Here is an 18,837-nt window from a genome sequence, read left to right as displayed (position 1 = left end):
AAGGTAATAAACAGATCAGTGCCTCCCAACCCCCACCAAACCATGACCACAATCAAGGTAATAAACAGATCAGTGCCTCCCAACCCCCACCTCTGTAAGCCCTCCCTCTATTCGTGGTAAGGATATTTCACATGAGACCCATTCTTGATGTGCAATACATTCCTGTTGACCACAGGTATGATGTTATAAAGTACATCTCTACGGTTATTCATCTACTACAATGAGAGTTTTATTTTACATTGATGTATATACTATTCACCCATTTCATTCCATATTGTCACCTATAGGCAAGCTTCTTTATTACAGCCGTACAGTACTTCCTTGTGAGGATGTGTAACACATGTTTTTATCCAGTGATGAAGGATTAGTCTGACTTTTTTTTTTAAATCTTGGGTGTTTTAAACAATTTTACAATAAGCACATACGTGCAGACAGTTCTTCAAGGTTCTCTTGTCAATACTTCCAGACAGGAACTTAGGCATGGCCTGCCAAGTCTATAATTATGTCTCCTTTTAGTTTTTGAGGAAACTCTAGTGTCGTCTATACTGATTGGACCCTTTGATACTCCTATTAGCAGGTCAAATTCCCAGTCTACCCATCCTCTTTGATTATCCTTGTGCTTTTCCTTTTTTCCTTTTTTGGAGAGTTGGACAACAATTTCCCTGCCTCTGAGCTATGAATCACATGGCTTATGTCTTTCTCATCTTTATTCCTAGAATCTAGGATTCTACTCACACGATAATAACTATTCTAAATATATTTCTTAACTTTGCCCTGATACGATTTCCAAAGTGCTTTAGGGGCAATAACTCGTGAAACAAAGAAAAATAAACTATGCTTTGAGTTCCGCTCTCCACCTCTCAGTTACGGGTAAGAACATCAAGTTATGGATTTGCTTTTGTTTAAGTTAACAATCTGTAAACTCCAAATAGTCAAAGACAGAAATGCTTAGCTGGAACGCATACTCTAAAGGTTTAAACAATAGATGTATGATCATAATGTGAGTCATATATAATATAGGCCGTCTTTACAAATTGCCTGTGTCCACACACAGTAATAACTGTATCTGACAATGAGTTAAGTTTGACTTTTTCATCGTAATTAGAATGGATTAAATTGCTTATGGATATAATGTAGTTTAATCAGTTGCTTTCTCCTCCCTGCCCCTACCCCCAACCTTTCTCTCCTGGAAGAAAAGCCTCTTCTCAACTTAGTTGGTGAAATATTTTCTGATTTCAGGACTTTTTGAAGTTACATTAAAGGAGTTTTTAAAATTTTTAAACATTATCCTTACCCCAAAGATCTCAGTGTTCTATTAACACAGAGCTACAGAAGAGGAAAGGGAAGCAACCTGGATTACCTATTTACTGGAGCACTTACTGGTCTGTGCCTCTCACTCACTCCACTGCTTCCAGCATCTACAGCAGCACCTAGCAACAAGGACGACAGCATGCAGCAGGGGCTGTGACAATTCTGCATGATAACCGGACGAGACAGATGGATATGTGAACTCTGTATGGATATGCAGTCCAAAACAAATCTCTGGGATACACAGATGCCATAATCAGATGAAGCTGAAATCCCACCATCGTGTTTCAGCTAGGCATCAAGTGACATTTTAAAAATGGAAAATGAGTTAAGAGTTGGACAGGTTAAAAACACTCTAGCGTGCGACCCACCACTGAATTTCCATCCAGTGATCCAATAAAAACAAGAAATGGAGTACAGAAAAACTGTGCTTCCTAGCTCCTGCTTTTGTCACAAATACATCGTCATTAAGATCTAGCCAAAGTGTCAGAAGTATCTATCGTGAGAATAAAATACGTTTAATTTTTCATATGCTATCCTTTAGCTATCTATTGCAAGCAAAATACTCTTATTGTAACAGACACTGAAATAGTAAACGCAGGGATGTTGACCAGCAACTCAGTGGACAAGTCCTTTCTGAGTCTGCCACAGAACTCAAAGTTCAGATAGTCAGTCAATGAGTTGGCATAGAGAGGCAGCAGATCCTGGCTCTTTCTGCTGAGCATGAGTCTATAGACAAACTGATCGGGATCATAGGACCGCATGGATGGGACTCCAGAGATGTGGTTCAGGCTTGCATGGTTTCTTCCGTCCTTCACCCCCTTTGGCAGGTGGTAGCACAAACATAGTCCCATTTCCTCTGCTCACTCCTCTTTGTCCAGCTTTAGGAGGTGCTTTGCTGTCAGCTCATCTATCTGATGCATTGCATGCCCTTGGCCTTGTAAAGAAGAACACTAAGCAGGTGTCTGTGGGTAGATGCCAAGAACCCTTCCAAGAGAGTACTTTGTCTGCCATTTTACAGAAGAGACAATGCCAGGGATTGCTTGTTCTCTTTTCATTTGATTTTTGCCTTTGTCTCTGTTTTCCTGTCTGACTGTCTCTGTCTCTCTGACTGTCTCTGTCTCCCCCGCCCCCATTGTCTTTTGTAATCCAGGGTGGCCTTTAACTTGCTATGTAGCCAAGGATGATTTTGAGAGTCTGACCCTCCTGTCTTTACCTCCCATGTGCTAAGATTATAGGCATGTACCAATGCACTCAATTTTATACAAGGCTGGAGATTTAACCTAGGGTTAGGAATGCATTCTACCAACCTAGCTACATATCCTGCCTTCTGTCTGGTTTTATTCCTTCATGAAAACTCAAATTGCATTAGTGCTCCATGAATTTTACATGTGGCATTTGGTAATAACTGAAATCATGGCATATGGTATACCTATTTATTTCATTTTGGTGAACTTACTGTAGTATAAGAATTTATAGTGGATAAATATGCATTTTTAAAGCCTCTCCCCCCCTCTACTCTTGCTTTTCTCCATCCATCTGTCCCTCCTTCTCTCCTTCCCTCCTTCCCTCCCTCTGTTTCTCCATGCCCTAGTTCAATGTAAACATCCCAGAGTGGTGGATCTAACTGGGATGATGCAGTGACATGGAACAGGCAAAATGGCTTGCAGTCTGGGCTTGCTTCTTACACTAAAAGACATCAGTAACTTCTTTGAGTGTCCACTGCTGCATGTGTGTTAGGAAGTAGGAATACATACAAATCCTCTTTGCCTGAGAAGAAACAGCATCACCATGTGCTGTGCTGCTGTAAGGACCAGTACTTGTTTGAGGAAAGCTCTTTTCTTCCCTTGAATGGAAATGCATCATTAAACTATTAAAAATATCTTCACTGTTCCTCAAATGAACGCTTGCCTTATGCTTGGGATGAGCCAGGATCCTCAGAGTTCCTTGCTATGGGTCTGCTAGTTCCATTGATGTCACGGTTCACAGAGGAGGCCAAAGTCTGGGCCTGTGGCCACTTCACATCATAGTGCACATATTTCTGCTGTCTGTTTTCAAGCTGGTATTCATAAGGGCTCTTGTTCCTCACACCACTCCTCTTCCCTGTAATTGAATTTCTAGGATTACAGATAAATATACCATTCAGTATACTGTACTATCCAAAATTAGCATCCTAGGTCAGAAGGTTATAAAATATAGTCAGCCTGATGTCCTGCACAGGGTAACAGTTTGGGGAATCTCATACGCTCTACAAACGTTAGAACTGTCAGATCTTGTCATGTTAGCTACTCATCACTAATGTATGACAGCCATGGCTGTAGTTTTCCTGTTTAGAAAATACTTTTTAAACCTACGTTTAATGCAGGTTATAAATATTTCTTCTATGACTTAAGCTTTCAAGTCATAATTGAGCTTTCAAGTTCCATTACAGAATATTTTTATTTTTTTTTTACAGAGTCAAAAAAGTCATCCCTTGAAGACACAGAAAATAATAATTTGAGATAAATGCAGATGAAAGAACCAAATCCATTGAGCCAGGGATGAGACAAGGCCCAGGCTACTGACATGGAAATATCTGGCTAGATTACTTACTCATGGAGAGCCTGGCTGGAGTACTGAGTCAGAAGGAGCCTGGCGAGAGGCAGTGGCTGGGTGAGGTAGCACTGTTCCCTGCGTGCAGTCTTGTCTTTGCCATCTATTAGCAAAATGGGAAAATACGTGTGGTGTTCAATGATGTCTTCCACAGAATCAAACATCTGAAACACAGAAAGAAGAGTGAATGCCTTTGAACACATCTGCTGCCTATTAGGCATGGCTAAGCTGTTGTACGTTACTCAGGGAAGGTGGACCATTTTCGTAATTTTGACATTGTTGAGAGACAGGCTAGAAGTTGATATTGGTGGTGTTGTTTTGAGGCTCACCCTGCAGCTCGGCCTGGTCTGGACTCTGTAATCCAGACAGGCCTTGAACTTACAGTGATCTTTTCTCAGCATTATAGGTGTCAGCCAACATGTCTGGCTGTTTCATTTTGTCTTGAGGATGTAGCAAACGAGCTATTAAAGGGTGTGTGGCAAGCACAAAGAGATGACAAGGGGAATCAAAGTGCCTGTGGACCACAAGTGAGCACAATGGTAGCTCTTAAGTTTCTTATCCTCAGGGTCTGCCCTAAGTCCGACTGCCTAGCTCAAGATCCTCCCTGATCCATTGCTGCCTTCCCACCCATGACTTAGATAGGTTGTGAGGTTACCGAAAATGAAGACCATGAGTTCAAAGCTTGGCTGTTTGCCATTTACTAGCTGCGTGACCCGAGGCAAACTTCTTGCATTCAGTTTCTCTGTCTACCAACAGTGGTGGTGACATTAGGACTTTCCTCTGGGATTCTCTGTGAGCATCAATGGAGCTTAAGCATAGACAATGTTTGGAAGAAAGGCATCTCCATGTTCCAGCACACAGAGAGGGTCCATAAACGTGAAACCATGGGCTGCATCCTAGACTAGCTTCATAAGTCTTACGAAGAAAGGAGTTTTTGAACTTCATTTCCAATTCCAAACCAAAGATGAGTTTTCCTTCCTCCCATCCCTCCCTTTTTTTTTTACACTCAACAAAGTGGCCAATGCAGAGAACCTTTCTGAGCAGAGCTCATCCACTCAATAGGTTCACAGACAGCTAACTCTTCCCTGGTGTCAGTGGTCAGGGGCAAGGTGCTTACTCTTCTCATTTCTGTTTTCCTTAGCATTGTTCTGAAGTAATCAATCTGATATCAATAGCCTCTCTCAACAGTCTACTCCGTGGGCCATTTCTATAAAACCACAGTGTTAGGAAACAAGGCAGGTGCACTAAACCACATTCCCACCCCAGTCTTAGGGACTCTGGTGCTGTGCCCACAGCTGCAACGCTGCTTGAAAAGCCTGGGGGAAGAGTCTGTAATTAAACTCCTATTTTTATCTTAGATTTCCCCCTAGGAGAAGAATGGATGTCAAATGTCCTAATATTAGATTCTAAAGTCTGTTTCAATCTTTTGTGTCTGTCCTATGTGCACTGTAGACGGCACTTTCTTTTTTTTTTTCTTTTTTAGAAAAACAGTGGGAGAGGGAGGGAGAGGGAGACAGAAAACGGAAAGAATAGGGAAGAAGGAAGAAGACTGGAGGTGAGAAAGAAACCACATGTTATTGTTAATCTGTCTTTCAGTCTTAACAGCTCAAGTTGTCAGTAAACATTTACCATGAGTTTTAGAAAGTCACTGCTGCTCAGGTGTTTGCATAGAGGGGCATTGGATGAGTCTCGTATCCCTGGATACCCACGAAATGGTTGCTGGTCCAGTCCATGAGTAACGAGGCATCGTGAGCTAAGTGTTGTACATTCAATATATCCATGCTTGTGACCTAGAATCTACAGCTCTTACCCTATATGTTGAAAATATCAGTACTGCACTCTCAAAGGGAGGAGTTCATCCCAGGACATCACCAGGAGGGGACTGGGTCCTCAGCATGGTCAGTGAGAAACCAGTGTTTCCCATGAGCAATTGAATGACCTCCCAGGTTTTTGTTTTGGGGACACATGTCTTTGCTTGTCCTTTGTGTTTGGTAAGGATGGCAGACAGGTAGAGAGCCTTCCCTGGATCTAGTCCAGGTGCTTCTTATAGCCCTTGTGGTCTGTATGGTCCTCACCTTTGCCTGAACCACATAGCCTCCAGGAAAGGGCTTTTCAGCATCAGTTCAGATGAGATTGGACACTTCCCAAGCACCTGTCCCCGTGTACCTGCCATGATATTTATATCATGTCATCTCACACTCAGCTCCTATGAATTAGGACCTACTGTCTTCCTGTGTCATTACGAACACCACGAGATAGATGAAAACAGGACAAAGTGAATATTGTCCCCAGAAGCCCTCATGTGTTTCCTGCTGAAGCGGCTGGTTATGCTGTCTGAGCACAGATGGAAGAGCTGGCACTTGGCTTGCACTTCAGCAGAGATTTCTGCATCTAATTCTCTTAAGGACGCGAAGCTCTTCAGTAAGATAGAAGGATTAGGCTGCAGAAGGCACATGAGGGCCATCTCACTCTTACCTCAGGGCTCAGTGCCTTCCAGTAGCAGTGAGAAGAATCTCTGTGGGTTGCAGTTTCTTATAAGATGCCTAGCACACAGTAAGCTCTGGGTAGATGTTGCCTGTTCTCAACCTGCAGTGCTTGGGGGCTGTCATCAGGCAGAAGAGATTGTATGCAAAAGCCAAGAAGTTTGCAAAGGAGAGGAAATCCCAGTACTGCAGTTTGCTTACCATTCCTGGGCTTCAGTTTCACCATCTTTCTTTTTTCCTTCTTTTCTTTTATGTGTGAACTTTTTTTTGAAATTAATTTTTTATTGGATATTTTATTTATGTTTCAGATGTCATCCCCCTTCCCCATTTTTCCCCCACTCAGAAACCCCTTATCCCATCCCTCCTCCTCCTGCTTATGTGCCCCTACTCACTCACCCACTCTCACCTCCTTGCCCTCAAATTCCCCGACACTGGGGCATCCAGCCTTCATGGGACCAAGGACCTCTTCTCCCCCCTTATGTTCAACATGGCCATCCTCCCCTACATAGGCAGCTGAAGCCATGTGTCCCTCCCTATGTGCTCCCAGGCTAGTGGTTTAGACCCTGGGAGCTCTGGTTGGTTGGTATTGTTGCTCTCCCCATGGGGCCACAAACCCCTTCAGCTCCTTCAGTCTTCTCTCTAATTCCTCCATTGGGAACCCCATGATCAGTTCATTGGTTAGGGAGTAACAAAATACTCATGGGAACAAATATGGAGACAAAGTTTGGGACAGAAACTGAAGGAGGGGCTGCCTGGAGACTGCCTCACCTGGGTATTCATCCCATGTGCAGGTACCAAAGGCAGATGCTGATGTGGATGCCAGGAAGTGCATGCTGACAGGAGCCTGATATAGCTGTCTCCTTAGAGGTCTGCCAGAGCCTGACACACACAGGCAGATGCTCACTTTGACTCTCTTTAAAATGGAGATGAGAGCAGTTCCTGCCTCCAGGGCAGGGCAGGGTGATGGTGGTGATGGTGGTGGTGGTGGGTGTGGCTCTGAGAACTCAGTATACCCATGGTGCCTGTGCATGGGGCATGTATGTGAATGTTCAACAGATATAGGGAAAAAAAAACCCTCATGTCTGGAGGGTTCAAGAATAGGGAATTAAGGACTAACACAGAAAAGAGTTTTTTAAAATAGGCGTTAGTATGCAGTAATTTAACAGTTTGTGCAGATGCTGAAAGTAGAGTCTCTAGGTGGGCTCAGTTGACAGCTCCTTACTTCCAAGGCCACCATGGATGGCTCACAATCTGACAAGATGCTCTTAGGATATAATTACTGAGTTACTATGCAGGTTTTTTTTTTTTTTATTAGCCAGCCAAAGTGTGACATATTGGAAACAATACTAAGACCTTAGTATAGGCTCTGTTTCTCCCCAGAAAATAATAATGTGTCCTTCCTAGAGATGCTTCAAGGAGAGAGAGAGAGAGAGAGAGAGAGAGAGAGAGAGAGAGAGAGAGAGAGCAAAGTACAAATCACCTGGCAGAAGGAGTAGCCATTTCCTAGTTCTATAAGGAAAACAACAACAACAAAAACCATGAAGCTCAAGCACTTGAAAATCATACAACTTTTTTTGTTTTTGTTTTTGTTGCTGCTGTTTGTTTGTTTTAAGAAGAAAAACTCTGTGAGCTGGAAGATGTAGAAGGACACTGTGAACGTGAGCTAGCCGCCCTTCACGTAGGTGGGTTTCTATCTGCAGGAGGTTCTCACCTAGTTAATGAAGGAACTGACTAATAACCACAAGAAAACAGTAACTAATAATTGTGGTAGAATCGGTCTCTGTCTGACCCAGTCCTGTTCATTGCCTTGCTAGCCCTCATACGAATGAACTGGCTACTTGCCTTAATTTTTATACTACTTAGTTGCTCAGATCACACACATCCTGGGCTGAGGAAAGGCTGGAGTACTGATCTCACTGTCTATTTAAGCTGCAGTCTCATTGCCCTGATAAAATATACCCCAAAAGAGTAACTTGATGGAGAAAGGGCTTAATCTGGCAATGGGGTACCATTCATGACACAGTCCATCAAAGACCAGAAGTCCAAGGCAGCTGGTCATATCCATAGTCAGGAAGCAAAGAGTCATAAATGTTGAGATTCAGCATCCTTTCACCTTTTGATGTGGTTCGGAACCCAAGTCTAGGGATCGGTGTGGGTCTGCACACCTCAATTAATGGAATAATCTTTAGGGCCTTGTTTTCTAGGAGATCTAGATAGGTCAAGTTGACAGTATTAACCATCTTACTTCCTCCTCCCAAGTGCTGGCTACCTCTCCCCAGGCTACGTGTGATTCTCTGAAAAGAAAATCTCTGTATCAGAGACTGGATGTAATCAGGACTTTTGATGCAGGCAGATGACAGAATTGTCACTCATGTGCCTGCAGCAAGCACTTGCTAAGCCCCAGTGACATTATTTCAACATCTCCTGATGAACAACAGGTGTCTACGGAAGTTCTGGGTTTATACTGTGTGAGTTTGCAAGGGCTGTCATAACAGTGAAAGAAACGCTGTCTATCATAATAATAGACTGGGAGAAACAACAAAAAATGTATCTCCCCACAATTCAGCAGTCCTGAGGTCTCAGGTGTCTACACAGTTGACTCTTCCTGAAGCCTGTCTTCTTGGCTGGCAGATATACACTGGCAGTCTAGCCCAGGGGGGAACTTGTCAGACAAATGAGACCACAGTGTGAAAAACAGTCTATGTTCTTACATTCAACAAATTTATACTAAAATAGTCTGGTTTGTTTTACTTTTCAGGGTATGCTTCAAGAATTGCATGTACTAACACAGCGTCCTCTATAGACACGTAGAATGTTCTCATTAGTCAACTACATACTCTAAGCAGGCTTTGTAGGAACAACACAGGGCTAGCTCGCAAAAATGTTTTCTGAAAGCTATTGAATGATCTTCAAAACTATTTCAGTTTTAAAAAATGGAGAGTGGACAGGGGCTAGAGAGATGGGTCAGTGGTTAAGAGCACTTAATGATTTCACAGAGGACCTAGGTTTTGTTCTCAACATTCACACGGCAGCTCACAAACACCTGTAACTCCAGCTTCTGGATATCTGATGCCCTTCTGACCTCCTGGGCACCTGCACTTATGTGCATGTGTATACCCAGATATCCCCACAAACATATAATTACAAATTAATATTATAAAAGGCTTTTAGTATAGCTGTTGACAGATACCTATTCACTGCATTTAAGAGCTAAAGTCACTGGGTCTCATTATTGTCATCCCATGTGCCCTTCACACATTATGACTTAGGAAGATGCAACTACTCATTAGGAACAGGTCGATTGTCCTTTTGGCATACATTATAGTGTTGGCTTGGGTGTTCCTAAACAACTTTAGCTGTCAAATGTCTATCCTGTTTTGAGACATGGCATATTTTAGCTGGATGCTTATAATCCAATTCCCTGTAATTAATCTGTGGAGCCATGACTCCTTTTTTTTCCTTCAATAGACATTAGAAAAAGTTGATTCCTTTGCCATCTCCCAAATCTAAACTTAAATGGGATCATATAAAAGATACTCAGGGGCTGGAGAGATAGCTCAGTGGGTAAGAGCACTTGCTACTCTTGCAGAGGCCCTAGGTTCTGTTCCCAGTACCCACATCTGATGGCATACAAACTCAGTTCCAGGTGACCAAATGCCCTCTTTTGGCCTCTGCACAAAGCTGCATGCATGCGGTACATATACGTGTACTCAGGCACACATATACACATATATGTAAAATAAATAAAACTTAAATGATGCTTAGTAGAGAATAGTAACGCTTGAGTGCAATCGTGAAAGTGACCCTACAACCATTATTACTATAGTGCACATGGTACAAAACAAGCCAAATGGTTAGTCTGATTATGTTGCTGCATCAGCTAACAGTTTTTATGCATTTGTTTTAGAACAATTGGTCACTGTTTGTGAACATAGCTAAATGCAGACAGCAGCATTTCCTGTTAGGCCTGTATTTCAAGTAGCTAAGTGCCCTTGCTTATGTATTCTAAGGGTTAAAGAGATTAGAAAGCAGGTGGCTTGCAGGCTTGGGAAGGACACTTGGCAACAGTGGCTCACTATTCTTCCCTAGTGTCATTCTGATTGAGGTTGTGACAGGGTGACAAAGTCTAATCTGGGGTCATTTTGAAAATGCTTGTTCCTCTCCCATGGGGAGATAGGAGAATGGAGTGCCAGCAGGGGCCGGGAGAAGCTCTCCACAAGGCAGCATGCAGTTTCTTCTTTCTGAACAGGTTTCTTTAACAGGTTTAAGAGGCTGAGGGACATTCAGTGGCATGATGCACTGATGCATGGTGAGCTGAACATGTGCCAGCATGTTCATGGAAGGAGCTGGAAGGATATCATTGCAGTGTCTCTCCTCCTGTCCTGTGATCACTGGGTATGTAGACAAGGATGTAGCATCTTCTAAACTCTTGTTTCTTTTTTACTCATAACCAAGGAAAGGGAGGTGGTTGGCCTGTACCTACCTCATTTCCTCTGAGTCCTGTACCCAGGGCAAACTGCTGATTGCTCTCGAGGAAACGGATTTTCACATTGTAGACCTTGTTCCCATAAAATACCACCAAAACATATGGTTCTGTCTTGGATTTTGTGGAACAATCTCGGACCAAAAAAGTACCATCCTGAAGCAAAAGGAATTATGGTTATCTCCTCAGATGTGCAAAGACCCTGGCCGTAAGGTGACATAAAAAGGATGCTCTTATGAGATTCCTCAATGGATTTACATTCGGCAAACTGCAGAACATTCCATTTACCTCCCCGAGCTTTCACTTCACGCCTGTCGGGGTTTGGATATGAAGTGTTTCCTCAAGAGGCTAATGTGTTATCAGGTGGTGATATAGAAAAAGCAATTCGTTCGCAAAGATGCTAACATCATGATGTTAACCCATTGGTGAGTTCAAAGCTGAATGGTCTGTTTGGAGGTGGAACCTAGTCTAGGAAGTGATCATCAAGGGCGCACCTTTGAGAGATGTATCTTGTTCTTATCTTCTCTGTGCTTCCTGACCACTGTGAAGTGGGCAGCCCTTCATCCATGATGCTTTTGCTTTGCTACAGACCTAAAAGCAATGGGATCAGCCTGCCAGAGGCTGAGACTAGGAGCCCAAAGAAAACTTTCTCTTGAAATTTTCTCTGAGTCTTTCGTCACAGGAATGGCTAACAGTGTTTGTATGGATAATATATTTACCGCTTGATGAGAGTGTAGTAGATACACAATAGGTGCTCCTTCTTCCAAATCTTCCTTGACTCTTACAGTCTTGATGAGACTCCAGCCAGGTTACCATTTCATGAACTGACACCTGCTCTGGGTTACATATTGTCCCCTTTCTGCACAGGGAAGTCCTCCTTCATACCTCTCTGGTGTGTTCCCCTGAACTATCACTGTTCACATGTGTCCTGCTCATCCTGGAGATCCAATCTTATTCTAGAGAGGAATGAAAGGCACCACAGACCAAACAAGGATCTTAGCCCAGGAAATTGGACTCCTGTGTGGGGAGATTACAATTCAGGATCAGGGTTTGCAAAAGAAGGATGGGGCTTTGCAGAGACTGATGCCAAAATGAGTAGAGAGATGGAACAGGAAATACAGCCTACAGTTGGGTCAAGGCAAGAGTGGGGCAAGGAAGAGGAGATAGGAAATGTATCAGAAGCATCAGTGTCTGAGGCCAAGGGGTAGACAGCAAAGGTATGCAGATCAAGAGCATGAGCCAGAACTAACGAGACACATGGGAGGGACTGCTCAAGATGAAGATGTGACACTGAAAGGCAGACTTCCCCTGAACATACTCTGAACACACACAGTTTGACCTCAGGATAATTCGGTGTCATCACATGCTGGAGCATACTGAAAGTCTTCGATTATACACGTGTGAAAACATGCAGAGATGATTGTACATGTCATAAAAATAGCATAGATGTGGGATAGTATATGTTATTATTTGTATTTCTAATTGTTATAGTATCTATACAGATTGTATGGGATGTTGATGACTGTAATCTATAATATAATAATCTATAATATGGTATATAAAATACTATGTCATGTGATATGATTCTTTAACACTAAATTTAAGGATAGCATGATTACTTTGTGCATGTGTTATGACAATGCGGGCAGTAGAAGTCTACTGAGAGCTGCCTTTAAGGTGACTGGCATCTTACCTATATTATTTCATTTGGTTTTGCATAAATCTGGAGAAAAGACATTTACCCCCATTTATAGGGAATGAAGACTTCAGAGCCTAAGCAAATCTCCTAGGCTTAACAGGTGGATCCAGCATTGACACTGAATGTGAGGTTGTCATCTACGTAGTTTATACTTGAGAAATGAGCAGTCAAACTGAAAGAGGGGGTTGGTTGGAAAGATGGCTCAGCCATTCAGAGATCTTGCTGTGCTATCATGAGAACCAGGCACCCACGTCAGGCAGCTTATAAAAGTGTGTCTCTCTCTGAAGGAACTACCACCCTCTTCTGGCCTCTATGGGTCTCCATCCATATATGAGTGCACATATGCAGATACACATTTAAATAAAAATAATGCAGATAAGTATTTTTTAATTACCAAAAAATAATAAAAATTGTCTCATAATGTTTTGAGTAAGTTGACATCTTATAGTGGTCTGTATTCATTAGCTGTTCTTGGTCACATGTGGCCAGTGGCTGGACAGTTAACAAGTCTGAAAGCCAAACTCCAAGTCTAACTCTTAAGCATGGTGACTTCTGATTTGTTAAAGGCGACAAGGAACCATTTGCAACTTTCCCTGCCTTACACATTCATTCAGGATCAAAGGCTTATGACTCCAGCAGGGAACATTGCCAGAGATCAGGAAGGAGGACTGGGTCCAAGAATTGAAGCCAAACTGGGGGTTTTATCATCTTAAACTCTGCAATGCATTTGTCAAAATAAATGTGAGAAATCTTTCATGTAAATTAAAAACTATCTCTTGTAAATGGGAAACACATTCTGACAAATCAGTGGAAACAGAAAAGGAAAATACAGTCACTCAGCTTAGACAGTGTTCTCTGTGTCTTAGGAGGACACGGCACAGACACAAAGGGAGGAAGCAGGCATTGGAGGAACACCAAGCCTTGCCATATTGATGCCCGTTGACATGCAGAGTGCTCTCCCATCACAGCTCACATGTGGGCTTCTGCATCTGGGACCTCTTAGGTTGTTGTTGGTGAAAGTCTAACTATGCAAATGTAGTGGTACATTGCATGATTACCCAAGAAGAGGAGCCTTGACTGGGGTCTACCTTCACCACTGCCCATTCTATATTCAGCAGAGGCCAGACATGTCTGAGACCCTGACAGGGTAAGAGGACAGAGATCCTGGGACAGGGGACCAGATAACTGCCCTCAGTCTTTACCCCACTGCTGAGAACAGTCACTGTAGCTGCAAACAGCTGAGACTTGGTGCGATGAGTACTTATCTCTTTGTTGAGACTGAGACCTTGGCCCAGCCTCCCCACCTAGGGGACGGGGTAGTTCCACTTATTCCTGATGGGGTTAAAATGGCTTCTTAGCAATTGTCTTACAGGCTAACATGAAATTAGTAACTTAAAAATAAAGTCATTCTTGTATAGTTTTGGAGGTCAAAATTCCAATGTGGATCTCACTAGGCTAGACTAGCCTGAGGACAGGAAGGAGTCTGTGTCTGTGACTCTGCTAGTCCCTAGAAGTCACCAGAATTATTGCTCATGATGCTCTCACCATTTTGACCTGTACTTCCACAACCAAATCTGTTCCCTTATATCCTTGCCTCCCTCTTATTGGGGACCACAGGGGGCCACTTGGCTTAGGATAACCTCCCTATTGCAAGATCTCCAACTTTGTCTGCTAAGTCTCCTTTTGTATATAAAGTGATCCATTCACAGGTTCTAGGATTAGGACTGGACATTGTATGTGGAAAATGGTCATTGTTCTGTTTATCATAGAAACTGATGAATAATTTAATTTTTTTAACTTCAATTCTGAGCACTCTTAAATGTGTTAGAGGCCTATTATTTATTCCTGAATTAACTGTCTCCTTCTTGTAGTTTCACAGTCAGCAGTGGCCTGGTTGAGGATTTAGTGGTCCATAAGCCACAGAACCTTTCTAATATTTCTAAGCAATCCACTGTAGTTCTTTGCCTGGCAGAGTAGTCACCCAGGCACTTGCTTTTTGATGAATGCTGTGATTGTCATTCGACCTAGTTACAAACACTCAGATTCCTCTCTATTTGAATGCCATGGTAGGGTGGAACCTTCCTATCCTTTTTGAAGTTAGCTTCGGTCTTAGAGTTTGGTCAAAGAATCAGCAAAGTATGTTACTCTTGGGGAGATGTGTGAAGAGCCACAGTGTAAAGGTGGATACAGAGCCCCTCAAAGCCCAAACAAACCTACCTAGAATCTGGTCTGCAGTGAAGAAATGGTATGTTGGGATCAATGACAGAGATCTTGGGGATATCTATTACTGCAGCATGACCTGTCATATGTTGGATTGCAGCATTCATGACCTGTTCCTTTCTTGAAGAAATCAGACATAAAGACCCCATTGTACCATAGGTGTCTGTTTAGTAACGAGACGAGATTTGAAGTGAGCAGAAGGAGGCACTGCCCGTTGTGACCACGGCACCCCAGATACCACATGCCATTTCCTACTACCTCCCTTAGCACTGATATTTTTTAAAAACAGTTTTTAATTTTATGAATAAAGACATCAACAACAAATCTTGTTTACGAACTTGGGAGAATCAGATATATGACAAATGGCAAAACCAAGTCTTAGGTTTGAAACCATCGTACACATCTCTGCATTTTCAGAAAATGATCCCATAATTTCATCTGTATATTTAGTGTTCTTTTATCAAAGTTATCCTGGAAGTAACTAGAAACTGTACCCCACTGATCTTTCTCACTGATTTCCTCTCCCATAGAAGCACTTCTCCCCAAGTCCCCTTCCTACTTTTGTGTGTGTTGCATGCAGAAGAAACACGGGATGGCCACAGGAACAACGTAGACGAATTACCTTGTTCTCTTTCATTAACACGTCTTCCACTGCCTGACGACTGTATTCTCCAATGTACCATTCATTCTGCCAGACATCCTATGGTGCAAGTCCAATGAAGAATGTTTTAGGATCAAAGGGAGGTATTCATTAGGGACTAATTAATTCAAATTCCACTTTGGTTCCACCAGTGTCCAATTACAGACTAATCGATAGATACTCAGCACAGAACGTTTTGTTCTGGAACCTGGAAATGTCCACTGATGCTGTGAGGAGATGGACACAGAATAAGCCACTGCAGCTGAGGATTCTGAGGTTGATAGGGATAAGAAGAGAGTGGTCGTTGGGAGGGGCCTGGAACTGCCTATCAATTAGGAGAAGTCCATCATTTGAGTCTTAGGAAGCATATACCCTCTATCTGTCGATGATTTTATTTAATTTTCTTTTAGACAGGGTGTCATGTATAACAGGCTGGCCTTGAACTCAGTATATATCTGAGGATGACCCAGAACTCCTGATCCTCCTGGTGCTGGGATTACACTCAGCCATCAATGATACCTGAATCTGCATGTGGTGGGGTTTTTTGAGGACATGTGCAGCCTGTGCTGTACTGGTCACTGCAAAAACAGTTCAGAGCGGATTGCTGCAGCCCTGTGTCTGTGTATCTTCTGCCTGGAGTCATGTAGTAAAATCAAGATTGGAAGTGTAACTTTGCTGGCTTTCTCCTATGCCACACTGACTTGTGTGGTGTGTGGTATTTGGGGAATAGACTGTGTCCTGCCCTAAGACACTCCACATTGTATACAGAAGTGGCTTTCAGATTGTCACTCCCTGGATGACTTCGCTTTACAAAGTAGTAGTTGACTCTCCTTCGAGGAAGGATGACTCTGTACTTTGCTGTGCACGTGAATGCCACCACCTGTCCAGCACCGACCGTGAGGCACAGGCAGTTTGTTCCTACCTGTAAACCTACCGGGGTGATTGAAGATGCAAGTCCAAGAAAGGGTGCAGTGGTGTCATCTGGATTCTTTCAAAGGAGGGAGGGACCCCTAACATCATGACTGATGGTAACAACCCCAACCATCTGTCATTTGACCACAGGTACCTCCACCAAGAGACTGCCAGCTGTCCCAGTGCCCCAGCTCAGCTCAGCTCCCACTGTTTACTCCTCACTCAACCACTATGGTCTGTCAGAATTTGGACCTGAAGCTCACCTTGGTGTCCTAGGCAGGTGGCTTGCCTCTGCAGTTACATCCTGAGATTAGCACTAACCTGTATTCTTGGATCTCTGGCAAGAATCCAACTGGGTTCCTTAGAGTCTAGCCTCCTGCAGTGACTCCCTGCATGCGTATCACTTCTCTGCCTCCACTAGGGCCTCTTTAAACTCTGTGCCCTTTTTAATCCTTTGTCACTGCCTTCCTCCCAGTTTATGGTATAATTATAATCCAAGAGTTAATATCGATAATTCATATACATTAGAGTAAAAGATCTTGGGGGTGCCAGTGAGCAGCTATCAAGGGAAATCAGGACTACTTAGGAAATAGCAGCCAATGAAACTGATATAGCTGGTGAGTTTATTACTCAGTGAATTCTGACATTGTAGAAAGATGCATCCATGCTCCTGGCATTGCATGTGTGCTGGTGACTGCATGGTCCTCCGATCTCTTTGTTGAGTTACCAGGATCCCGATGTTGAGTCATACCTCCCCAAGGCCCTTCCTTATTCAGTATCTCAAACCTTTCCCACATTATTTGTCTATGCATGATGGGCAATGCTCATTTTAGTTACAGATGGGTAGCAAAGGCTCGGTGAGTTAAAATCAACCACATGGTTGGCAATAATCAGGGGCATGACATCAAGTCTTTGGTTTCTCATTGAAGTCTCTGGTCTTCCCAGCACCAACATGATCCATCCAGTGATGGGCACAGGTGAACATGATCTGGCCAGCAAACACTAACTCCTACCTCACTGCAGCCTCACTTCCTTTAATGCCATCATATATCATGGACATGGCCAGTCAGATATATCTACTCTTCTAACACACACACACACACACACAAATACATACACACACACACATACACACACACACACACACACACTCCAGCTTCCCTAGGCTGGCCACTTCTTATAATTGATCCTCTGATCTCTGCTATTCAAGTCAGACATTGTGGTCCATTAAGAATCTAAGTCAACTGTTGAAATAAATTGACTTAATTGGTAAAAAAAAAAAAAAAAAGAATCTAACAAAAAATTAAAGGAAAACACAATCCAGGCAACCACAGGCAGTGAATCTCAAAAGCATTGTGCTCCATGAAACAAAGCCTGGAACAAAAGAGCCACTCTCTGGTTCTGTTTAGACAGGATTCTAGGAAGGACACCGGGTGTTGATGGAAATGAGGGTTGTCAGCAGCCAGAGGAGGACGAGACTTCACAGGGGCAGAGAGGAAACTGGGATGCCACGGAAATGTGTTTCTCGAGCCAGGAGAGCAACTAGCCTGGTATTTTCATTTGTAGAAAGCGTGGACTGGACATAATACTTGCAATTTCTCATAGATATTGCTTGTAAAGAATATCTTAAGTAGTTCTTTATAAACACAGACAAAAAAATGAAACTCAAACTCTTACTTTGTTTGAAGCCTCCTTTGTAATAAATTCCTCTATTTTATTTCATCAACTGGTGGGGACTTAGCACAAATTAGGCTTCCAACAACGTAAGTAAGAGTTTTACAGTGTGGGGAGGGTCCAGATCCTGCCCTAGGCAAAGCTCAGGCTGGTTCCCAGTAAGAAAGTGAGAACTCATCTCCTTGCCAGAGTTTGAGCCTGCTGATCCCTGTGGTCATTGTGGCACTGACTCTGGGGCTCCTGGGTAGTCTCAGGGCTTGGGAGGGCTCAGTCATAATGAGCTTCACTCATTCATTTGGTCTGTCACACTGGAAGATGCCTTGGATTATTAGTTGTCAATCTTCCTAATGGTGTGATCCTTTAATACAGCTAGTCATGCTATGATGTCCCCAACCATAAAATTGTTCTGTTGTTACTTTATAACACCAATTTTCTACTGTCATAAATCACAGTGTAAATATCTGATATGCAAAATATCTGATATGTGATCTACAAAGGAGTTGTGACCCACAGGTTGAGAACCATTGCCTTAGACTTTGTGGCTTGGGGTTTCTTATAATATCCAGATGTGGTTGTGAGGGGTGTATGGTGTAGGTTAGTGCTTGAGAGAAGGCCTTGGTGGCCTCTGAGTGACAATGAGGAGGAGCTCGTCTTTAGTCCTTTGCTGTCTTCTGAGTGACCGCAGAGCGCAGCACTTGATGTTAGTGTACCTTTAATAGCACTGACCTTTCTAGTCATCCCTGAACAGAGTCATGAGGCCTCTACTCTGGGAGCTCTTAGCAGGCTGAGGGGTCCTGCTGTACCTTTAAAAATGCACAATAAAATA

The 18,837-nt window shown here is 43.0% G+C and overlaps 1 protein-coding gene across 7 annotated transcripts in view; it reads right to left on the bottom strand.

Annotated features, from left to right (window-relative positions):
- Positions 1-207: 207 nt before the first annotated feature.
- Clnk (cytokine dependent hematopoietic cell linker) overlaps positions 208-18,837 on the bottom strand; it is a 178,126-nt gene continuing 159,496 nt past the window's right edge. For 3 of the 7 annotated variants that reach the window (XM_028758263.1, XM_028758264.1, XM_028758265.1), the window contains 4 exons: positions 15,408-15,485; positions 10,867-11,022; positions 3,901-4,064; positions 208-3,425 (listed from right to left, as the gene is read on the bottom strand). In XM_028758263.1, the coding sequence (XP_028614096.1) occupies positions 3,221-3,425; positions 3,901-4,064; positions 10,867-11,022; positions 15,408-15,485 (603 nt within the window). In that variant the 3' untranslated portion in view covers positions 208-3,220. Of the gene's footprint in view, positions 3,426-3,896; positions 4,065-10,866; positions 11,023-15,407; positions 15,486-18,837 lie in introns of those variants that run through there. The other 4 variants (XM_028758266.1, XM_028758270.1, XM_028758269.1 and 1 more) reach the window with 4 other exon arrangements.

Source organism: Grammomys surdaster, unplaced genomic scaffold (genome assembly GCF_004785775.1).
Source record: "Grammomys surdaster isolate TR1022 unplaced genomic scaffold, NIH_TR_1.0 126187, whole genome shotgun sequence".
NCBI classification, from domain to species: Eukaryota; Metazoa; Chordata; class Mammalia; order Rodentia; family Muridae; genus Grammomys; species Grammomys surdaster.
This window is presented reverse-complemented; position numbering and strand designations above follow the sequence as displayed.